The sequence below is a fragment of the Bicyclus anynana genome, chromosome 7 (genome assembly GCF_947172395.1).
Source record: "Bicyclus anynana chromosome 7, ilBicAnyn1.1, whole genome shotgun sequence".
Taxonomy (NCBI): Eukaryota; Metazoa; Arthropoda; class Insecta; order Lepidoptera; family Nymphalidae; genus Bicyclus; species Bicyclus anynana.
The window spans coordinates 1,825,900-1,850,732 of NC_069089.1; the positions used below are offsets into that span (position 1 = coordinate 1,825,900).

A 24,833-nucleotide genomic window follows, 5' to 3' on the forward strand; every position below is an offset into this window, starting at 1 on the left:
CGTGGCCAGCGGTCAGTCGACACCCTGCGGCCGCCCGGTCGATCCGCGGACATGGCTGCCTGACGCCATTCTTCGATATAAACCGTGGGACCCTCAAAACGACGCCATGACGGAAGATATACCCGGTACGTTCCAATTTTAAAATAGTGAAACCTAATTTTAAAAAATATAAAAAAAAATTGTCTATGGAATTCTGAATTTAAAAATAATTATTTTTCACCACGTCTATCTATCGATTGAACGCACGCTTCGTTCCATTTTTAAAATTCGGTGTTTGAAAACTTTTTTCCTTCGTTAGTGTGTGAATGTGAAATGGTGGAAGTTTAGATTCAACAAAATATTACCTAAACTAAACTATCCACTATTGAGAAAGGTTTACCTACTAGTAGAAATGCATAAGTAAACATATTTTTAAAATAGCAAGGTGATTAAGTGCATGCAAGTTTTTAGGTAGGTACCTATAGTACTTAACTATTTGTTTGCTTAAAACTAGCTGACGTAAACGTAAAATTAGTAGACCAACTCGTAGTCAATTACTACAAAAGTTTGTTGTAGGGTTTTGAATTTAAATAGATAAACGTACAAAAATCGATATCAAATTATCAAACTATTTGTACCTACATACCACTTTTATAAATAATAATTAATGATGACTTTTATTTTTATAAGTAAGTAAGGTATGTATATTATGTTTTTCTTACGTGTTTTATAAATTACGCACATACACATTTTTGAGTTGTAATTCTTTCGGAGCCCTGTTCTTCAACTTTACTATTTTCAAGTATTTTTGGAAATATAAAAAGTTTTTCTGAATTTATTCTGTCATTTGCTACGTCGTAGACTCTGATTGCTACACGCTACATCATAACATAATCGGAATAGTATGAATTATAAATTATTGGCCTCTCTCATTCTGAGAGGAGACTCGAGCTCAGCAGTGAGCCGAATATGGGTTGATAATGATAATGAATGATCAAATTGTGCAAAGACATCTTGCAATTTTGCTAGAAATTATAAGTTTTCTATTTGTCATCTTTAATTTTTCTGTTTTAGATAATTATTTTTTGTCATTTTGTTTAAATTATTGCTGTTTTTTTGTTGTGAATACTACTACTGCTTAATTAGTTAAAATGTAACTAGATTTGTCCATACTAATAAACAAATAAATAAAATAATAAACTGCAACTTTTCGTTCTCTAGAGAGATTTAGAGAACGAAAGGTTGTGATGATGATAATTGGTAAAAGTTTGTTAATCCAAGAGTTAAATTTTGAAATACAAATTAAGATAAAAGTTTATCTATGTGGAGACGCGTGACGTTTGGTTTTTTATGGGTTTCACCGGCTTCACCACGATGCTTGTAAAGACTTATTGGATATAGTTCCACCATAAGGAAATGTTACAATCACAAAGTGGTGTGGAACCACGAGCGCGATTATTATTTTTTTAATTTAATGGAAATAATCCCTCAACTCCCAAGCACGCCTTGTCTTTGAAGTCTGTGGTGTATCTCTCCCATCGCTGAAAGCGTAAATAGTAATTATATTATTTAATTATTTATTCTTCCTATCAGGCTAAGTGCTCCCCTCTAACATTATCACTTACCATGAGGTAGTCCATCTGCTTGATACCTATTTACGTCAATTAAAAAAGTCAGCCATATCATAAAAAAGTGTCGCGGACATTTCTTCCGGCTAGTTTTTTGCATGCCCTGTGATTTTTTTTCGGTTTGAGTCTTTATTGTGACGCATGAATCGGTTCTAAAGATCATCAGGTTTATGGATCAGCATTTTGTAGGATGTCTTCCTTGCATGTCCCGCCAAGTGTTGATCTATTTACAGGCGGATTGTTTGCCACTTACTATCAGATGGCCCGTCTGTTTGCTACGCTGATTTTTATTTTACTTGACTAAAATAAAAATCTGCCATAGCATCAAAAAGTGTCGCGGACATTTCGAAGCTACTCGCAGTTAGCGTTCTTTGCATGCCCTAAGTTTTGTTTTGTACCCCAACTAAAAAAAGAGGCTGAGAAGTTTGACGTTGAAGTACGTGTGTTTGTCTGTCCGTGGCATCGTAGCTCTCAAACTGTCGTCCATTTTGTGACGTCACAATGGTACTTGATACTCAACGTCAAATTATTATTTTTGTCAATCGCTACGTTTGGTAAAGGATTTGTTAACCAGTATATAGACCATCATCAAGTGTCAACTATCTTATTAAAAAAAAAGTGTCGCGACCATTTCTCCCGGACAGCTAGTTAGTAGTTAGCGGCGATTAGCATAAAGCGGTGCAGTATTAAACGCCGCGATAATGTCCGCCTCGCATGCCGCCTCGACCTCACTCACGTGCGATGCAAGCCGGTGCCACATTTTTTATTTACATGACACATCTTATTATGGAGTCGTGTCGACTGAAATGTTTTTATTCTTTTACAGATTATTTTTATTCAATTTGAGCAAGTTCGCTGCTTTTACGTCATTAGATTTTATTCTTATCTCTCTCTCTTTTACAAGCCCTTGAACAAAAATTACCTGTGAAATGAACCAACATGAATAACGCTTAGAAGGCTGTTACTATATCAGAAAATAACTCTGAGCACTATGCCGTCATTTAAGTGGTACAGGTGAGTACGCGGCAGAGTTATTTTCTGATACAGTAACAGCCTTCTAAGGTAATTTTTGTTCAAGGGCTTGTAGCACAGTATACTTATTACACTGTGCTTGTAGTCTATAAGTTTATCGTAGCTTTCCTACGAAGCTACGTGTCTTGCGACTTGGGACATGATCTCTAATGACATTCATACGAATTGACATTCTAGATCCATGAAACCTTCTAGGATCTGCCAAAGCCACCATAGTCTAAATTTTATTAAATTTATTTCAGTTATAGTGTTTGAATACTACAATGCTGATAGTGTTCGCGTAAACATCAATCCCATTATTTCCCAAAATTTTCTCAGTGTAGGTTCTCATTATCATCATCATTAGCAACCCTTATTGGGCTCACTCTTAAATACGACTCTCCTTTCAGAATGAGAGGGATTAGGCTAATAGTCCACCAATGCGGATTGCCAGACTTCACACACGTAGAAAATTAATTCGCAGTTATGCAGGTTTCCTCACGATGTTTTTCCTTCACCGTTTCAAACACGTGATATTTAATTTCTTAAAATGCGCAAACCTGAAAAGTTATAGGCTTGCTACGAACCGGATTCAAATCTACGCCCTCCGAATAGAAGGCAGAGGTCACATCCTCTGGACTATCACGTGTACACTCAAATATCGTTAAAAAGGATTTCTTGTAGATCTAGCTCCATGTCCCTTGAACTTTGCCCTTACCCGTAGAATTAAATTAGCATTACTAACTTATTTAGTACGAATAGTTAATTTGGGTCTAAAAATATCCTTAACGAATGTATGTAAAAACCTCAGAAACGTTGGGAACGATTAATAGCTTACACGAAGGAAAATCGCAGTAATTTCCACGAACAAACGAAACAAAATTTAGGATTTCGATATGAATCTTTCTAAGTGTGAAATGGTCAAGCAAGGTCATGGCAGCTACGTGCCGCGCTGAGTGCTAACACACAGTACGCTGAAGACTTAATAGCTACTAAGTGCCCTAGACTTGTAAGGTTGATTGGAGAAACGGTGATTTAAATGACGTAATATTCAGGTACCTATATCATCATCATCATATATAGATATGATATCCACAAAGACTCACCAAGGACATATCGCAAGTTAGTTTTGCTAGATTTGCTAAACTAATTTTTCTTTTTGTTTTTACCAATTCCATTTTATTTTTTGTATTATATAGTATATTCAAATAGTAGTTGTAAAATGTTTCCTTTTCTTGTTACTGTAAAATGTATTTTTTTTCTTATGTAAACTGATTTAATGTAATCGTCAATTTATTTTAATATTACGGAAATGTGCATGCCGTGTCTACCTTCATTTGATTGTGCAGATCCTTGTGTTTGTGTTTTTTTTAGATTGTATTTGTGTAAATGCTGCGACAGTCACTGGTGGACCAAATAAATAAATAAATAATCATCATTATCAACCCATATTCGGCTCACTGCTGAGCCTCTCTTAATGAAAGGGGTTAGCCCAATAGTCCATCACGCTGGCCCAATTGGCAGACTTCACACACCCAGAGAATTAAGAAAATTCTCTGATACGCAGGTTTCCTCAAAACGTTTTTTACATAGAATGTTAATTTCGTATATATCAACCAACGTACGTCAAAGTTAGTAAATTAACCTGCCGGTGAGATTGCAGTCAATAAAAGAAAATATCTCAGAGGCACAGTTATCCGCCTACTTTAATATACTCGCATCATATTAAAGAGGGCGGATAATTGTGCCTCTGAGTATTTAAAAGAAAAACTATCGAGAAAAGAGTTATAATTAACCAAATGACATGTTTTACAAAACTTAATGATTCTTTACTTTTTTAATTCAAATTACATTGTTTTATATATATAAATGTTGCCTGGTTTCTTCATTTTATCAGCTAACTATAGTAACGATAAAAGCTTTTAACTTTAGCTGCTGAAGTTGAAAGCTTTTATGTAGCTACTTAGCTGTAGGTGTAATTTCGTACTGCGTAATGTTATCGCAACGAATCGTTTCGTAGAATATGGTAATTTTATTACAAAAAACTAACGCTGACGTCATTCGAAAAGGTTAAAGTGAGGCGAAATGAAATCAGCTTTCAGGAGCCCTTGATTTATTATACGGTCAACACCCACTAAATGAAAAAATCAGATAGTACCTGCTTAATAGCCAGTGTAGAGACTGAAAATAAGTAAGGGTTAAAAATCAGATAGTACCTACGAGTAATACTATATAACTATACCTAAGAAAAAGAAAATTTAAATAGGTAAGGTAAGTAATCCATACTTCCATACTTACTTTACGTAATAACGTAGGTAGATATAAAAGTATAAAAGTGAGTTTTGTTTGCTGAAACGATTTGAAAAATTCTTTTATCAATGGAAAACTACATTCATAGCGAGCGACATAGCTTCAAGTCATATTAATTTTATTACATTTTTTGAGGGCTTCCGTGGCGCAGTGGAGTACTGAGAGGATTTACAAGACAGAGGTCGTGGGTTCGATCCCCGGCTGGGCCGAAGCCTGGCTGGTGGGAAGCTTTGGCCGTGGCTAGTTACCACCCTAACGGCAAAGACGTACCGCCAAACGATTTAGCGTTTCGGCAGGATGTGGTATATAAACCGAAATGGGTGTGGATTTTCTTATTACGCCCAACAAGTTGGCACTCTTCCATCTTAGATTGCATCATCACTTACCGTCAGGTGAGATTTTAGTCAAGGGCTAACTTACAAAAAAGAAATACGTAGCAATACAAAGATACTATCAAATGCCCTGGCTTCAAGTCCTATTAAATAAAATATTGAGCTTACCTTTCTAAAAAATCTTTAGTGAAAATTCTCAGCTTACTTACTTCGGTACACCCCCGTGCCGCGCAGAGCACGTTAACACTTCAGTCCCGGTCACTAGTAGGGCCTGGCCCTATAGTGGGCTCTTAGCCTTTTAATATAGCCTGACAATATGTCTATGTTACAGATACGGGCGCGGTGTTCACTTTCGGCAAGTCGCACTTCGCCGACAATGAGCCGAGCCACTTCTTCATCAAGAACGACCCTGTCGTTGCCATCTCCTGCGGCGACGAACACAGTGCAGTTATATGCCGTGAGTGTAGAATCAGCCACTATGAAAATTCAAAACATCTGTATAATCGTATAATCAATAGTGTCGCTACCCGCCGCTAGATAGCGCCACATTGGCGTTGTATTATAAAACAATCGAAATGTGACCGAAAGGTCAATGTTTAAGGATGTAGTACAGGGAGGACGCAAAATCTATTAACATAATATACTAGCGGACGCCCGCGACTCCGTCCGCGTAAAACTCCATGTAAGCTTTCAACTACCTCTACTCTACCCCTAGTAGCTCCTCTGTTGCAACCTTAGACCATTAAAAAGAATGGACCTGTTTAGCACCCAAATTCACCAACAAAAAATTCTGTCGTTTTTTGAGGGGGACGACTAAATAACAAACCGTTGCGAAGTTCCCCTTTACTTAAGTGACCACGTTAAACGTGCGAAAATCACAAAGATGCTAACTAGCTTGTCACGACATGTAGGTATGTGTTTGACACGAAGTGATGCATTACTAATCTTATGAACTTCATGTTTCAGAGAATGGGCGCGTGTTTGTGTTTGGCGCCAACGCGTGGGGGCAGCTGGGGCTGGGGCACAAGGACGAGGTGACGCGGCCCAGCTGCGTCAAGTGGCTCAAGCCGCACCGCGCCATGTTCGTGGCCTGCGGCCGCGCGCACACCGTCTTTGTCACAGGTAACAGTGAACGCGTGGGGCAGCTGGGGCTGGGGCACAAGGACGAGGTGACGCGGCCCAGCTGCGTCAAGTGGCTCAAGCCGCACCGCGCCATGTTCGTGGCCTGCGGCCGCGCGCACACCGTCTTTGTCACAGGTAACAGTGAACGCGTGGGGCAGCTGGGGCTGGGGCACAAGGACGAGGTGACGCGGCCCAGCTGCGTCAAGTGGCTCAAGCCGCACCGCGCCATGTTCGTGGCCTGCGGCCGCGCGCACATCGTCTTTGTCACAGGTAACAGTGAACGCGTGGGGCAGCTGGGGCTGGGGCACAAGGACGAGGTGACGCGGCCCAGCTGCCTCAAGTGGCTCAAGCCGCACCGCGCCATGTTCGTGGCCTGCGGCCGCGCGCACACCGTCTTTGTCACAGGTAACAGTGAACGCGTGGGGCAGCTGGGGCTGGGGCACAAGGACGAGGTGACGCGGCCCAGCTGCCTCAAGTGGCTCAAGCCGCACCGCGCCATGTTCGTGGCCTGCGGCCGCGCGCACACCGTCTTTGTCACAGGTAACAGTGAACGCGTGGGGCAGCTGGGGCTGGGGCACAAGGACGAGGTGACGCAGCCCAGCTGCCTCAAGTGGCTCAAGCCGCACCGCGCCATGTTCGTGGCCTGCGGCCGCGCGCACACCGTCTTTGTCACAGGTGAGTTACTACTCAGAAACTATACAAACGTAAAGAATATTCACCAGTAAAGACGAGATACACGATGTCCCCTTTAGTGTCTAGATGAGGCCTTAAACTTAAAAAATCTTAGAAAACCCTCCCTTTCTATATTAATTATAGTAATAATTGATCAATCAAGCAGATGGGCCAAATGATGATAAGAAAACCATCGCCATCGCCTATCGCAAACAAGAGCAAGCAAGGACTACGTACAAGTGCCGCCCTGTCCGTACATACATCAACATCAACCTGAGGCGTACATGGGCCTCGTGTGCCTGTTGTTATAATAACCAACCACAGACTAACCATGTCCTATAAACCAGAGGCTCTGTCACAAAAGCTATACTGTAGCTATGTTGAAGCCTGGGGGGTTAACCGTTTTAGTATTTTCTCAGACACCAGCGCAGTGTACTCTGTGGGCTGCAACGACGAAGGTCAGCTGGGCACGGGCGACATGGAGCACCAGAGCGTGCCGCAGTTCGTGGAGCTGGATGTGGACCAGAACATCAAGCAGGTCTCCGCGGGCAGCAACCATACCGCGCTGCTCACTGGTAAGATGATATCAATACTAATATTATAAAGAGGAAAGATTTCATTGTTTGTTTGTTTGCATTGAATAAGCTCTGAAACTACTGAACCGATTTCAAATATTTTATTCCCGTAATTTTTCTCATAGTGCGAAGAGCCGATGGACGTTGGGGTCCCAAAGTGCTGGAATGGCGACCCCGCACTAGTAAGCGCAGTGTTGGCCGACCCCCCACCAGGTGGACTGACGACATCAAGCGAATCGCAGGGATTCGCTGGATGCAGTTGGCTCAGTATCGTGATGTTTGGAAGTCCCTACAAAAGGCCTATGTCCTGCAGTGGACGTCCATCGGCTGATATGATGATGATGATGATGAATTTTTCGGGAACGGGAATGCTATGTTACAACTTCAATAACCACGAATGTAGTCTCAACAGTTCAAAGGGGCTGGATTGAACACCGAGACGCGATCGATCGGTGGGATCGATCGCGTCGCTGGACTATTATCGTATCCACTCATAACACAGTATTTTCCGAATAATCTGAGGACGGAATATTGGTCATATTTTAAAGATTCTATACCAAAACGACTGGGTACCTATTAACCCAAATTCTGGTATGATTATTAGAGCTGATATATAGAATTTTGCTATGTCCAACTCAGAGGGCCAATTGGGTTTAGGCGAGACAAGGTTAGATTCATCAAAGGACCCGTACAAAACGCTTTGTGTCTTTTCTCACACGCATGGCTATAGTTTGTAATATCCTTCCCAAGTCTGTGTTTCCTGGTTCTCATAACTTTATAACAGGAGTGATGGGATCATGGTCGTGGTCAAGCCTGTCTGGAATAAAAAGCAAAGGTTCTTGATTGTTCAGAGGACGGGCGCGTGTTCGTGTGCGGGTCCAACTCGGAGGGGCAGCTGGGTCTGGGCGAGGCGGCGCGCTCGTGCGTCACCTTCACCGAGCTCAAGTTCGTGGAGAAGATCGCGTTCGTCGAGTGCGGCTACTACCACACCGTGTTCATTACCGGTGAGTGAATGTTGATTGTTCAGAGGACGGGCGCGTGTTCGTGTGCGGGTCCAACTCGGAGGGGCAGCTGGGTCTGGGCGAGGCGGCGCGCTCGTGCGTCACCTTCACCGAGCTCAAGTTCGTGGAGAAGATCGCGTTCGTCGAGTGCGGCTACTACCACACCGTGTTCATTACCGGTGAGTGAATGTTGATTGTTCAGAGGACGGGCGCGTGTTCGTGTGCGGGTCCAACTCGGAGGGGCAGCTGGGTCTGGGCGAGGCGGCGCGCTCGTGCGTCACCTTCACCGAGCTCAAGTTCGTGGAGAAGATCGCGTTCGTCGAGTGCGGCTTCTACCACACCGTGTTCATTACCGGTGAGTGAATGTTGATTGTTCAGAGGACGGGCGCGTGTTCGTGTGCGGGTCCAACTCGGAGGGGCAGCTGGGTCTGGGCGAGGCGGCGCGCTCGTGCGTCACCTTCACCGAGCTCAAGTTCGTGGAGAAGATCGCGTTCGTCGAGTGCGGCTACTACCACACCGTGTTCATTACCGGTGAGTGAATGTCTTTTAAGCTTAGGCGCTAGCCATTCACGATTAAGTTTAACCGTCAAGTTTGCAGGACGCTTAGGGATGTGGGCAGTGAAAAATATCGATAAAAACAATACCCATAGGTATTGATGGATTCGATATTGTCCGTCACGCTTATCTACCTAACGTTTTTCTCTATCGCAACGAAAGCGAAAGCTATATTTTTACGAAATTTTCGCTCTCTCATTCGTTTCTATGGGACGAAGGAGAGAACCACAGAGCATGGATCTCTTCTCTTTTAAACGATGAAGGTTGGACAACTTGGACACGCTACATTTTACGAAATTAGGATGATAATGTTTGTCTCTGTAACGAATGCTATCGAAGTGGCTATACCTACTGTAACAATTTTTGTATAACTCGCAAATTTGCGTTACAAAACCTCTATTTCTATCTCTTTAACACGAATAGAAAAAGAAAGATAGATAAACTCTCCAGATATTGATTTTAATGACCGTGATCGGGATCAATAGCTTAACATTACTGTGCTAGGGAGAACAATCGCCGTAGCAGTGATCCAGCGTACCACCGACTTATTATCTCCGGACTACTAAGAAAGTTAAACCCAATATTTCATAGCCCGACTGTATCGGACCCAGGAATCAGGATCTAGTTATCACTGAACTAAGAAAACAGTATAAATAACATGAATAGTTTAAAAAACTAAAAAGCACGCTTGATACCCATATCATGGGCGTGCATTTCAAATAGCCTGTCTGCCATATTGGATTTAATCACGTGACTATTTCTTTCGTATTCCTTTTCTTTCCTTCCTTTTATTTGATATTCATATCACGGGGGTGGATTTCAAACAGCCAGTCCGTCATCTTGGGAAGATACACATTGGATTAAGAACATATTGGATTTGTAATGACGTTTCTTAGCTAGGTATCTATTGTCATCAGAACTCAGAGCGTGTGCAAAATTTAGTCCTAATCGAAGAACGGGAAGTAAATCAAATTATGATGCCAAGATTTTCTAACATACATAGTCAGTTACAAGTGACGCTAATATAGCGTGTTTAAAATATATACTTTAATAAATGAAGCTCAATTATTTCCAGCGGGAGGCGCAGTGTTCGTCACTGGCGATAACGAACACCAAAAACTGGGTATCCCCGACATGACGACAATCTACGCGCCGCTAGTGTTGCCCCTCGACGTACAGATCAAGAGCGCGTGCTGCGGCGCCAACCACACCTTCCTCTTGTCTATGGACGAGGCTAAGATACTCGCGTTTGGATCCAATGAGAAGGGACAGCTAGGGTTGCCGAAAGACATAGACTATGTTAGGGTACCCACTGAGGTGGACATGGAGAAACTGTTTGATGGGTACCAGTTGAAGCTGGTCGCTTGTGGGGCCATGCATACAGCTTTTGTTACAGGTAATTTATAGTATTAAAATGTTCTTTTATTAAGTTTAATTTTATTTAATGGTGATAATTTAAATCGTACACCATATTTATAAACCATCAGATATAGTTAATGATTAAACAACTCACTAGCAAATGCCATGTTGTTTCACCCGCGTAGTTCCCGTTCCCGAGGTTATAATATAGCACCTGGCCCATGTAGATACCCTGGGGATAGTATATATAGCTTCTTAACAGTGAAAGAATTTTTCAAATCGGTTCAGTACTTTCGCAGCCCATTCAATGCAAACAAACAAACAATCAAATCTTTCCACTTTATAATAATAGTATTAATAGACGAGTAACCAGACCCGTAGCCATGTGGCACGCTGATTCCCTTTCTACAAACGCTAACGCTTCGAAAACTAAAAAAGTATGGGAGTAACAGTTCCGATCGATAACTTGAACACGTCACCTGTCGATAGTAAATGTCATTTCCTTCCATTATTAATTTTTCGAAGCATTTGCGAGAGATTTGCCACATGGCTGCAGACCCGGTCGATTGTAACAACTTTATTTTAATGCTTAACCTATATTTAAAAAAATCTGGTCTTGCAATTTACTTGTAAAAAGTAAGTTAGCTTATTTTTGAATCTGCTGTTTTATTTTTATTTGACTGTATTATTAAAATACTTAATGTAAAATGAACGAATTATAATACTGATGTCTAAAACTAACTAACGTTTTTGTAGACAATGGCCTACTTTACACATGCGGCGAATCGCGCCACGACAAACTGTGCTTAGAAGCAATCGAAATTGACAATAGTAATGAGGATACACACAATCAATACCTGCCGAAGCGGGTCACCGCTATGAATGGATTCGTAGTCGACAACGTCGCCTGCGGTGGCTGCCACACTCTACTCACGGCCACCAAAGGCTCTAACGCTGACTTTAGTAACAACGACTTCAGTATTATCAACGAAGACAGACAGATATCCTTAACCGAACTTCCACCGTTACAAAAAGTCCCAGCCATGGCTAAAGCTGACAACGTTCTCGAAGATATAACAAATTCAAATATCAACAGACATAGTAGCACTGACCTTATGAATGGAAACGTAGAAGAGATAGCCTCACTAACGTCTTTGGAGGCAAATGTTAGCGGATCCCACATAGTAAACATAAACGATCTCGAAATAGACAACGTAAGTAAAGGAAGTATGAACGAAATACCGAATATAGTTAAAGATGAAATGGATACATTGGAAAAAGATGTTGATAAAGTTATGGGAAGTGCTGCAACTGGCGTGGGCAAAGTTGTGGAGAGTGTGGGAAAAAATGTGGGAAATGTTATGGAGAGTGTAGAAAACAATGCAAACAAAGTTAAGGAAAATGTAGAAACAATGCTCGCTAAAGGCAAGGATGAATTGGAAAACGTCGCTCAACAGGGAAAGAATGAAATTGAAAATTTCACTAAAGGTGTAACGGAAACAATTCACACAAAATCTGAAGCTGTTGAAGATATTTTCAAAAAAACAATAGTGGATAGAGCTCCCGGTCTACACAGTGACGAAAGAAAAGTTTTAGAAGTTCCCGATAAATTGTCAGAAATAGCCAACTCTCCGCCACCAAAAACACCAATTATACAGGATTTGTTAAACATTCCTGACATATCACAAATGAGTCCCAATTTAAGTAGAAAAAGTGACGATGGACAAAAAAGCGAAACTGGCCAGTCTGAAAATGAAACAATACCTTGTGGCTCGGACAAATCCAGTCCTCCGGACAAAATTGCTAAAACTCAAGCTGTGATACCAATAGGTAGGTACCAAATCCATTTTTTTTAAAAAGTGTTACTGTTTTAATGCGATAGTGTCAGTCGTATCTATTGATATATTACTAAAGGACGCCCACGAATTTATTCGCGGAGTACTCAGTGTAAGTTTTCATCCCCTTTTGCCCCATATTTTACCGATAGTTAATGTACCAATATCCGTAAAAACGTAATTACAGACTTAGGTAAATGAAAACTTCTAAATTCTTGAAACATATTGCATTGTATCTATTTACCACTGTTTCATCCTAATAATACACCATAAAAAGTGGCCGATTTATGTATTTTTAGACTTTTTTTTGTAGTTTCTTAACTTTTGAAGTATTTAGGACAGTCTGCAAACGCTTTGAGTTCTGTGCTCTAACATTACGCAGATCTGCTATCTGTGAGGTAGTATACTCGTAGTTACAAACATTACAAGGATCGCAAATTCAGAACGTCCGAACTTTTTCGATGAGCAGACTCTAAATCTTCTAAATCTGCTGACAATGCGGGTAAGTGTATCAAAACTTTAAATCTTCTAAAACTGCAGACATTTTTGTATATTTCCCCAATGATAGTTTTATACTATAGATGGATTACGTCCCTACAAAATCACCAGAAAAAGTGATCCGAATAATAGGCTGCAATACTGCGACACATGCGAAATTTTGTCTTTAATTCCATTATATATTTGTGCATATACATAGCTTTTACACTTCCTGAACACACAACTCGACATTGTAAACTTTATTTATGTATAAACGTCGTTTGAATTAACGTCCGTTGTTGACCACAACTAACATTGAGTTGCCTATTACCTCTTTTGAGCGCCTCATTTATCATGCGCTAGTAACACATCTAACAGTATTTAATATCATTGTATTTCCCAGTGCGCAGCGAAGACCACATCGACGCTGATGATATGCGCAACTGCGAAGACACGGACGTGGTGGTCAACAAACTCGAGGAGAAAGGACGCTTCGCGCGCATGTTCCAATCTATAAAAGACAAGGAGAACTCGTGCATGGGCAAAGGGAAGGTTATCGAAGAGAAAGTCGTAGGTAATCACATATTTTTTAATAAACACCTATTTTTTGGCATCACATATAAAACGCTTAGAAAAGGTAATACATTTATATTATTTTAAACATACAAGTCCGTATTAGATGTACGGGTTAAAGAAGTTAGAAAAATATTGAAAAAATAATAATTTTCTACCCACTTTTTCCTCGATACTCGCATCTATGGAGTAGAAAAATAGTTTAAGGCACAGTTACTTATTGCTAGTTGCTATAAAGGCCGGCGCATATGCGGCGCAGCGTAGCAGTTGTTACTAAATGGGTGAAAATACAAATGGGTGAACAATTAGATTGCGTGTATTCCTTATTTATGTATTTTATTAATTATAAATTTAATATAGGTTATGTAGGTAAATTTAATACTGTTAATTCTTAGTTTAATTTATTTTAATTTAATTATTAATATATATTTATTTCTTTGTGTGTTAATTTAAAGGTTGTTATTCTAATGTCATTTTAACTTTTAAAAAGCATAAGACAAATGTTCTTCCTGTCTCTTTGATAATAACTTGCTATTTTTCAACTACTGATCTTAAATCAAAGTACAAAATTAATTTACACGACTACTAATACCCGAAAAACTTGACATACATTTTCTGTATAAACTACTACTTTGCCGTTCGCAAGATATACGCCGGCCCTTAGCCGTAGACAGCGGAGCGATCAGCCAATCACATAATTGCGTGATGACGTGATTTTACACGTCTACAATCTCATTGGTCGTTCAACATCGCTCGATAGGAATGTTTGCGAAATTGACACTAATATAATTGTAGAAAACTAACATTTACTTTTAAAGTCACTAGCTATATCCATAACTACAAAATATACCCGATTTTATCGAGCGTTTTACATACACAATTTTTTTAAATTACAATTTACGTCTAATGAAATACAGTAAGTATTTGAGACATTTGATTAATCAACAATTTAACATTTTACGACGATGAAATGAGTGGACTTGTTATTACCGTATGTTGTGTTCTCTACACGGCATCGTACAGAAACGCTTGCGTACTAAAGCATGTCTTTACCGGTCACTAGCCACGGCCGAAGCCACTCACCAGGCAAGTCCTGAGCCAAGTCGTAAACCAAGACATTATAAAATACACTGCAGTGTCTTGAACACATTTGTAATGATCATAATTAATAAAAAAATAAAAAGTATTTCTCAAAACAAAAACAACTTAAATATCAACTAAGGAATTAAAAAATTATAAAAGAAACAAAAAAATATATTCTCATAAGTAATAACAAAATAGCGTCATCAACAGCGCTTTCAAAAAAAAGTTTCTTTAAAAAAATTGTAGGTTATCTTTAAGAGAAATCAGATAGTGGATAATTTTCCTCAGAAGGTTTAACAGTCGTCAATTATTTCAGACCTGAGAATGCACTATTTTCAACCCCCAAGCTAAAAGGTGTTTAAAATTATACCTACTGTATGACATTCTACCTCCCTAACGGAGGGGATGATTTGGAAGCAGTTCCTTCAAATGGAAAGCCGATTTTTGGAAAAGTTTCTTAGCCAACTAAAGATCGATTCAGCGAATTCCGAGTATATCAGCATTTTTCATATTCCATCTGACACGAAAGTTTAAAATGAAACCAAAAATTTTTTGGTCTGTTGGAGTTATAGTCAGGGATCCCTAGAACATTTTGTACACCTGATTGCAAAAGTTGTTACTAATTAATTGTTATACAACTTAACAGCCACAATGTCCTACAAATTGCGTGCTACATCATCTCGTTCCGACGCTCTGAAATTTTCATTTCCTGATAACTCAGTTAGCTACCAGAATCAAGAATTTTCGATTTACTCACGAAAAATTAGCTTGTTTGTAATCAGGTGTACATAATGTTCTAGGTATTCCTGACTATTACGTCAGAGTTATCCAACAAGTTAATTTAATAATGAAAATGGGACCACCTCAGGATTATACCTAGTATACCTTTTCAAACGAAAAATGAATTATTCAAATTGGTCCAGACGTCTTCGAGTAATAAAGAAAAAAAAAGAGACTCATATTGATAACTTCTTCCTTTTTTTGAAGTTGGTTAAAAAAATACTTGTTGGCTGGTTTAAAATAAAAACAATTTAAAAAAAAATTTAAATTGTTCCAGAAAACGTACACAAAGGAATAGAAACAGCCGAGGAATCCGTACACAAGGTAGAACAACGGGTAGAGACTGAAATCAGAAACCAGACCAGTTCTAGAACTTGCACTATTTTATAAATTACAACAACAATTACTATAATTATAACAACATACAATATAGTATTTATTATAGTTAATTCAATAGAAGCTACACTAAAGTATAATATACATTTATATGTAAATATCATAGAAAATACTGCTTTCAATTTTTTTTGTATATATTATGTATTTTTAAATCATATATTTTTTTAAGAGTTTCAGAATCTGTTGTTAAAAAATGTAATTGAAATTCTAATTACATTGTTTTCTCTGGCTTGTCATAGAAAAAGTTTGTTACTTTTAGGTGACATTTTTAAGCTAAACATTACCAAATATAATATTATTAGAAAACTTATTATTTTAATTGGAATGATACTCTAACAACTGGAGACAACCTTAGAATACATACTAAGAGGCACAATTATCCGCTATATTAGTATACTAAAATGGGCGGATAATTGTGCCTCTGAATATATTTACAAAATTGAGCAAATGTTAAGTGTATCTTCTATTGATCATTCAGTGTTTTGTCTTCTTAAATGTTTAATGAATTAGATAAATAAAGTTTTTATTCTTACTAACTAATGGAATTATTTAACTCTTAAATTAATAATTCAATACTAAGTATAATAGGTAAGTCTTTAAATCCCTTTTTAATGGCACCTTACATTTATATTAAATGACAGCAGAACCAAGTTTACATACAAAAGTGTCAGGAGACAAAGTAAAAATAACATTCTAAACTCAATATTCGAAATATTTTTTTATATTTATAATTGACCAAGCAGATGACTCATCTGATAGTAATTTGAAAGCTATCGCCTATTAACAAAGTGACACTTCTAATAGAAGATTCGAATTAGAAACGACCTTCACCCATCTGTTTAATGGATGAACAGTGTTATATATAAAGTTTAGTAGGTACGTTAAAAAATATATTGCGTAGGTTGCCTAAAAAATTCCTGACCATATTATTATTAACGATTATTAATGATAGTTTGGCCAGGAGTTTTGAGACAAACTCGCAATATATTTGATAAATTTAATATAAAACACTTTTCATCCATTAAGCAGATGGGTGAAGGTCGTTTCTAATACAGATCTTAGACAATTCGCAGGGCATGCAAGGAACACGTCCTACGAATTGCTGACCTGTATCCATCAACCTAAGCAAGTGGTATGCACTTCTTAGATGCATAAGAGCACTGCCTACCCTGAAGATTCCTTACAGACATTTAACTTACTCCTTACAGCATTAGTGGAATTGTACATTTTGTACAATTTTAACGTATTGAGCTTATCCTAGTTTCAAACTCTGTGCACGCCACTGAACCGGCGTAGGTGGTAATCCTCATGGGCCTATATTACACTAGCATCCTTTACGCCGGAACACAGCAATGCTGACTTGGTAGCAGGCATAAGCATGACAGTAGTCTTTCCAAGGCAAGCTCTGTCACAATAAGTTCTACCACTTTTCTATTTACAAGCGCTATTAAAAAGTCAAATCTGTATGTAACTCTGTGGTGACTCTCCAACTCAGACCAATTACCATTGGACTTGTATCACAATCAAATTGACCATCAAAATTGAAAAAAATCTATAGACACAGTTTGTATAAACATATTAGATCGTGATCATATACTTTTGACAGAGATTAACGTCTAGCAAGGCAGGTTCTATGCCTTGCTAGACGTTAATCTCTGTCAAAAGACCTGCTGATGTCCTTAAGTTTTCCTGGAAGAAATCGTTATTTAGCGATAAGGCCGCCTTTTGTATGCTGATCTCTTCCTAATTTGTTTTTTATTTCACTTGTTTTTGTCTCTGTGGTGTGCAAATAAAGTATATTTATCTTATCTTTATCTTTCTATGGTAATTGGTCTGAGCTCTCCAACGCTGCACATCAATATTAATATTATGTAATAAGTACCTTTAATGTATGTGGCCTTTTAAATAAAAACAAAATTATACAAAAAATAGGAAATGGTTCTACTGTTTTATAGGTAAAATATTTTAACCTGTCGCCTACCGTTCACACTGGCTTTACAGTGTCTATGAATTAATGCAAAATTAATTTTCAGTTAAATTCATAAAAGATGTAGATTACAAAGCCAGGTTAAAATTATTTACATACACCAATGCAGTGGCGTAGCGTGAATTTTTGTCCCCCTACCCCCAATTTAATTATATTTTGAAGTTAAATATTTTATTAAACATCTGATATATTAATTATTTATGAAACACGATTAAAATTCACGTGATACAACTTCCGAGTGTGCCCCGACTAGTTTCGAACCCACACGGGGCCCTTAGTCATGAGCTGGATCTTGCATACTCCGACGTTGTATCACGTGAGTTTTAGCCGTGTTTCATAATAAATTAATATGAATAACACTCACGATAATTTAAATTCTAAAAATACATTATACCTGATATACAACTTATTGAAAATTTAGATAGAAGTGCTTCGGAATGAGCACACATCTATATGAATAAACGTCCAAGCCAACATTAGTGCAGGCTTTGAAAAGGCATTGCTATTTTTGTGTTACATTTTGTGTAATAACTTTTATGAGGCGGGCACATTTTATAAAATTTTTATTCAATTGACAAAATCACTTGCCCCCTTTTATATGCCCCGGGGTAGCTGCCCCCACAACACTACGCCACTGCACAAGAAAAATTATCACACACATAACATACTGTGTGCCTAGTGGCAGTTTCAATGTTTTCATACTGTGACTATCGCGTAACCGTAAACGCGAATTTCAAAGGAATTGAAACAGTTGTGCAGCAGTGCCACTAGATGGCGCTGTTTCAATTCCTTAGAAATTCGCGTTCACGGCATCGACCTCCTATTAAAAAGTGGATGCACAATCAGCAACCAAAAAACGTTCACACTCAATGAGTGCCAAACACAACATCTTGGCACTCAATTCAAGTAGTCGCATTTGCAAATTCAACCTTAAACTCAATCCTTAAGGTTGTATTTGCTCTGAATTTGGGATTTTATTGAATATTGGACTATATGTATTTAATTAAAGTATAATTTTCTTTACAAATAATTGTAAAAACAGTTTTAGAATTATTTGTAAAACAAAATTGGCCAGTTTTTAAGTGAAATTTTCTACATTCTGCGTCCTTTTAGTATAAGAGGTCAATGGTTTACGGTTACGCGATGTTCACAGTATGAAAACATTGAAAACTGCCACTAGGCACTCTGAGCAATTGAGATAACAGTTAGTCTACAGCTAGGTATTCATTACAATGTGTGTAAGTTGTGATTCGTGTTGTGTCGCTGAAAGGTGAGTCGGCCGTGAAGTCGTAACGCGTCCCTAATTGTTTTTCCTACTTTTATGACAGCCTCTTCGTTTTTGAAGTCGGATAACCAAACAGCTGAAAAATCCAAAAATAAATTGTAAATATTGATTATACTTTGAAGGTTGAACCGTGATAGTTTAGTAGGTATCCACTAAAACGGCCTGCGTGGCGAGTGGTGTGCGCGGTGAATTTACAAGACGGAGGTCCTGGGTTCGATCCGCAGCTGGGCCAATAAAGGTTTTTGCGATAGGGATTAAAGAGTTCTAAGGGCGAACGAAGTCGCAGGCGTCCGCTAGTAATGGCTATTAGTTACAAAGAATGCTTACCGATTCTGCTTTTGGCTCGTACATTTACAATAACCCCGCATATCGCGTCAGAAACTGAGACATTTTCACCAATCACCAAAAGCACCTGAAAAACATAATGATATTTTTTAAAAAACTCATAGTTTTCCTTAACAGACAATGAAAATGAACAATTTAAAATCTTATTATTCCATGGATTCACTGTTTGATGGTCTTCATGCGCTGTGGTATGCACGATGGATTTATAAGACAGAGGTCCTAGGTGATCCCTGGATGGGCTGATTGAGGTATTCCTAATTGGTCCAGGTCTGTCTATGTTCCCATTCCCTTCCAAATAGTCGGAAATGACTATTACCCCCACGGAATCCCCCGGGAACCATGGATTTTTCCAGGATGAAAAGTAGTGTTACTCCAGAGTGAAATCTAGTTCCATTCCCAATTTCAGCCAAATCGCTTCAGTAGCCGCAGCGTAAGGGAGGAAAAAACATACACACAAACTTTCGCCTTTATAATATTAGTGCTTTGTTTTTATTATATTTATATTCAACTTTATATATAAATATATATTTATATTTATTTATATTCAACGTTCAGTTTTTCTGTAGTGTATCAGCATTGCACCTGGGCGAAGCCAGGGCGGGTCGCTAGTTATACAAATAAACCTTCCTCTTTAACCACTCTATCTATTAAAAAAAACCGCATTAAACTCCGTTGCGTAGTTTTAAAGATTAAAGCATACATAGGGATATAGGGACAGAGAAAGCGACTTTGTTTTATACTATGTAGTGAAGATAACACAAATGTAATCTTACCATAAGCATCCAGATGTTATCAAGCTCAGAGTTATCACGTCTCTTTTCAAAGGTGACGACCCACCGGCCACCATTCCTGTTGGCAGGATCCTCCCACATCGGACGGAAGTCCTCCTTGAACACTGCATAGTCCTTGCCGATACCCAGATCCGAAGGTGGTTTCATGTGGTGGTATAAACTGAAATTATTTAACACTTCGCTAGTAAATTAATATCTAAACCTGGTGCAACATCTGTACTATAGAAGAGAGTGAGAAATTCTCAATAACAGTCTGAAGTTAATCAGGGAGTCTTTAGGCCTCAAAGAGCATGGTAAGTTGATTACAGTCATTATCATTAGCTTATAGCACATAGCTCAGACGAATTTTTTAAGGACCAGTCATCATCATTGACAACCCATTATCGGCTCACTGTTGAGCACAAGTCTCCTCTCTGAATGAGAATGGTTTGGCTAATATCTAAAAAAAATAAAATCCACCACGCTGGCCCAATGGCGGATTGGCAAACTTCACACACAGACAGAATTAAGAAAATTCTCAGGTATACAGATTTCCTCACTATGTTTTTCCTTCACCATTTGAGATGTGTGATATTTAATTTCATAAAATGCACATAACTTAAAAGTTGCAGTTGCATGCCCCGAACCAGATTCAAGATGTCAAATCCAAAATTGTCTGTCATATTCTGAGGAAAATGAGCTTAGTTATCTTATACTAAACTAGAAGGTTTTGCCCATTTTTTCTCACATTCAACAACACAAAAAAGGTATTTTTTGGAGCTCTTTAAACTATGAAACATTGATACAGTTCGCGCGGCGAGAGTTTGGCTTTGACCTTCGGATGGAGGGGATTACTGCGCATGGGTACTGTCACGCACACAATACTTTTCCTTTTTTATGTACCAGGTTGGATATTTGAGTGGGTCAAAATTCATGTATAGTGATAATAATGCTAGAAAATAATACGAAGTAGATAAACTTCTTCATTTATTAAAACTATTGATAGTTATTTTACATATTTAAAATGTTTATACAGAGACAGCAATGAAAATTCTAAATAATTGTTTTTAATAAAATTATTTATTCCAAGATTCCAAGAAGTTTGGTTATTTTCCGACTGACTGAGTAAAGAAGCAACTTCCTCAATCTTACTTCGAATTTGCTTCAATGAATCGATACATTCGTCAGCTTCTTTCTTTAAAAAGCAATTCACGTCATATATCATTTTCCGTGCTTGCCTTTTTAAAACAATGTTTTTTTTACGCATTTTTAAATCACTTTTTAATATTTAACAAAAAAACTTAAACAAACAAACTCAACAAATAATAACAATCGACAACAATTAACGAAAATAGCAATTCATTTGTGAACGTGATTGTACAACAGGAGTGCGCGGTACGTCGTTTCGGTGCGAGAGGCAGGTAACGACTGGAGCGCCAATCAGAGCACCGCGCACCCGCCCCGCACCCCGCTAATGCCCGTTGATACCCAATTTCTGATTTCTGCGCAATAACGGTCAAAGCCAAACTCTCGCCGCGCGAACTGTACTATAGAGGTATATTTTCATTATTTCTACTCTCTTATTTCTCATTAGGAATAAAAGAGTAGATTAAGGATAAGAGAGTAAAAATAATGTCTGTACTATGAATAATAATGTTATACCAAAATATAAAAATTGGGTTGGGGCATAAATAGAACACAATAAAACAGTTTTTATGATTAATTTCTGTCATCATGATCAACTGTTAGGAAAAAAGTTGTAAGTACGAATAAAAGTATTTCACGAAAAGTAAGTCGCAGCTGCCTACTACTAAGGTAAAAAAATAAACAAATATTTACCACCAATAATCCTCGACTGTGTCAAATGACGTCAACTTCACCTGATTGTCCTCCCAGTTTTTTTTATTGTTGTTAGTAAACAGCCACATACCCCACGTGTGTTCTAATGGATGCTTTATTTCCTCTACAGCAGCCTTTAGAACATCTGGTGCCTCTCGGATTACACATATATCAAGATTTTCAAGATCCTTTTTCCCATTTTCAAATTTTTCAACGACATCTTCGATCTTCTTTGGTGTTTCAGTCTTTACTAATAGATCAGGTAGCTTTTCACATTTTTCTAGTTTTTCGGCCGAGTTGAGCTTCGAATCTTGTGTTCTTGTAGAATTTTCATTTATGTTGGAATTCTCGATCTTTCCGTGCGTTTCACTCTTCTCGGGTCTCTTTGTAATCTGGAACTTATCATTTTCTTTCGGCGTCTCAGTCTTCTTATCTTCGTTCGGTGGTCCTGGGCTATCGTAGTTCTTAAGTTCCGCGGAAATCGCGGGTTCTTTAAACTCCTCTAAATTATCGGACCTCTCAAGCTTCTTCGACATCGTGACTTCTTTAAGAGCCTCGGAACTTTCGGGCCCGTTAAGCGTGTCGGACCTCTCCGGCTTCTTCAGCGTTTCGGACTCCTCAATCTTCTTCGACATCGCAGGTTCTTTAAGCGCCTTGGAACTTTCGGATCCCTTAAGCGTGTCAGACCTCTCAAGCTTTTTGGACATCGCGGGCTCTTTAAAGGCCTCTAAGCTTTCGGGCACCTCAAGCTCCTTTACGGTCTTAGAAATGTCAGGTACATTAAGTGTCTCTGACCTTTCAAGCATCTTCGGTCTCACGGACCTCTCAGGCTTATTAAGCGTTTCAGATTTCTCGACCCCTTTAGGCATCTCGAAAACCTCGGAGCCTTTAGGCTTTTCATATTTATTGGGTTCATTAATTGTCTCAGATCTCTCAGGGCTTTTAAATGTCTCAGACTTATCAGGATCCTTAAGCGTCCCGGACTTTTCAAATGTCCTGTGCATCTCGGACTTTTCGGACATCTTATCCGTCTCCAAACAATTAGGCTCTTTCAACAAATCAAACGTCTGGGTTGTTTTCGCTGTCTCAAGCGCCTCTGGCCGCTGAAGAGTTTCGTATTTCTCATGCCTTTGAAATGATTCGGATCTATCAGACCTCCTATCATAATTCTTAGATGTCTCAGATTTCCGATTTGCGACGCGAGACCTGTCAGATTTGTTGGGTGTTCCAAATTTTTTGGGTGTCTGATGCCTATTTTGATTTTCGTTCCTCTGAAACCCTTTGTTCCTTTCGGGACCTCTATTCATCTCGTTCTTTTGGGATTTCTTAGGCTTCTTAGTTATTTCTATCCATGTTGTCTCAGCTTGATCAAGCCCCTCAGACGCCTCAAATTCTTTGGGCGTTTCAGACTCAGATATGTTGGAACTCATCAACGATTTGGACGTCTCAGGTTTATTTTGCATCTCAAACTTTTTATTTGTCTCAGATGTTTCGGCAGGCTCAAATCTCTGGGAAGTGTCAGATGTTTTGAGCATGCTGGAAACTTTAGGCGAGTCAGGTGTCTTTTTTGAATTGGAAGATTTGGAGTTTTCAGAAATCTCAGCTTTTTCAACAGTGTTGGGCTTTTCCTTTTCGTCAACTTGCACAAGGACCTATTGGACAAAAAAAAATGCAAAATCACACCAAAACAATATTCATATGGATAAACTAGGAAGTACTTATTTGAACAACAACATCCATACATACATCCAACATAGTATCAGCACTTTTAAATGCAAAGAAAACTAAATGTATTGAGTTTTCATTACCAAATGTTATAAAATTAGATAAGTCTATAATGATCAATGGTGAAACACTAGAAATAGAGAATTCCACAGTTTTCCTGGGAGTGACCTTGGATTCTAAACTTCAGTGGGGTGCTCATATAGAAAAACTGTCAGGTAAACTCAGCTCAGCTGCATTTGCAGTGAGAAAAACAAAGACAGTTTACTGATGCTGACACAGCCAGACTTGTTTATTTTGCGTACTTTCACAGCGTAATGTCTTACGGCATTTTGTTGTGGGGCAAGGCTGCTAATATACATTCAATATTTGTACTTCAGAAAAGAGCAGTTCGTGCAATATATAAATTAAAATCATGTGAGTCCCTTCGTCAAAAGTTTAAAGAAATAGGTAAACTAACAGTAGCCTGTCAATATATATATAACAGCATAATCTATGTAAGACAAAATATTAATTTGTACAAACGAAAAGGAGTTACAGGAGAACTATAACAAGATCCCCGCGGAGACTGTCGTCCCACGCCCAGGCACAAGCCGCAGCACTGCTGTAGTCCAGAAAATCTCCGGCGAAAACCTTCCGGCGGAGCCTGCCAAACCAACATTGGACGCTACATGCGCAAACACCTCTGGCCAACGTCAGCAACACCCCGTCGCACCCCGGTGCAATAAACACTGGAGAGGGCGGAGCGGTGGTGGGGCTGACGAGGACAGAAACCCCAACCCGTCAAATAGCCAGCCCAGTCTTAAACGGGGCAGGCTAGATGACTCCATTTCACCAAGGGGCCAGACAAAAAGAACCAAGACAATCGGACAGACCAGAACGAGGGAGAGTTACGCAGGCGCGACCCAACAACATCTGAGTGTCGCAATCACCCTCGTTCCTAGGGCTGACATGACGCAGACAGAGGCGATGACTCTGCAAGAGCAAATCCAGGAGGAGGTTTTCGAGGCTTGCCTTAGAGATCCAATTCCTGGAGTTCCTCTAACCCATGCACCCACCTTCTCAGGAAAAGCCTTCCTCAGTGAAGGCGTCCTGAAAATGTGGTGTGAAGACGACCAAGCCCTTCAATGGTTGAACGCGGTCTTACCAAGGCTGAATTCGCCAAGGGAGGGCTTCGAAATTAAAATAATAAACCAG

The 24,833-nt window shown here is 39.1% G+C and overlaps 2 protein-coding genes across 2 annotated transcripts in view; one reads left to right on the forward strand and one right to left on the reverse strand.

Annotated features, from left to right (window-relative positions):
• On the forward strand, nt 1-15,708 carry LOC112047389 (probable E3 ubiquitin-protein ligase HERC3). Its single transcript, XM_024084503.2, has 9 exons — nt 1-125; nt 5,592-5,717; nt 6,227-6,382; nt 7,474-7,629; nt 8,481-8,633; nt 10,261-10,581; nt 11,301-12,374; nt 13,260-13,430; nt 15,570-15,708. Exons 1-9 carry the CDS (start codon nt 107-109, stop codon nt 15,680-15,682), a joined length of 2,289 nt encoding a protein of 762 aa, XP_023940271.2. The 5' UTR covers nt 1-106; the 3' UTR covers nt 15,683-15,708.
• The window catches only part of LOC112047388 (triadin), an 18,335-nt gene continuing 6,933 nt past the window's right edge, over nt 13,432-24,833 (reverse strand). The window contains exons 2-5 of the mRNA XM_024084502.2: nt 21,915-23,566; nt 20,079-20,256; nt 19,288-19,372; nt 13,432-19,036 (exon numbers count right to left, since the gene is read on the reverse strand). Of these exons, the coding sequence (XP_023940270.2) occupies nt 18,903-19,036; nt 19,288-19,372; nt 20,079-20,256; nt 21,915-23,566 (2,049 nt within the window). The 3' untranslated portion in view covers nt 13,432-18,902. The remainder of the gene's footprint in view (nt 19,037-19,287; nt 19,373-20,078; nt 20,257-21,914; nt 23,567-24,833) is intronic.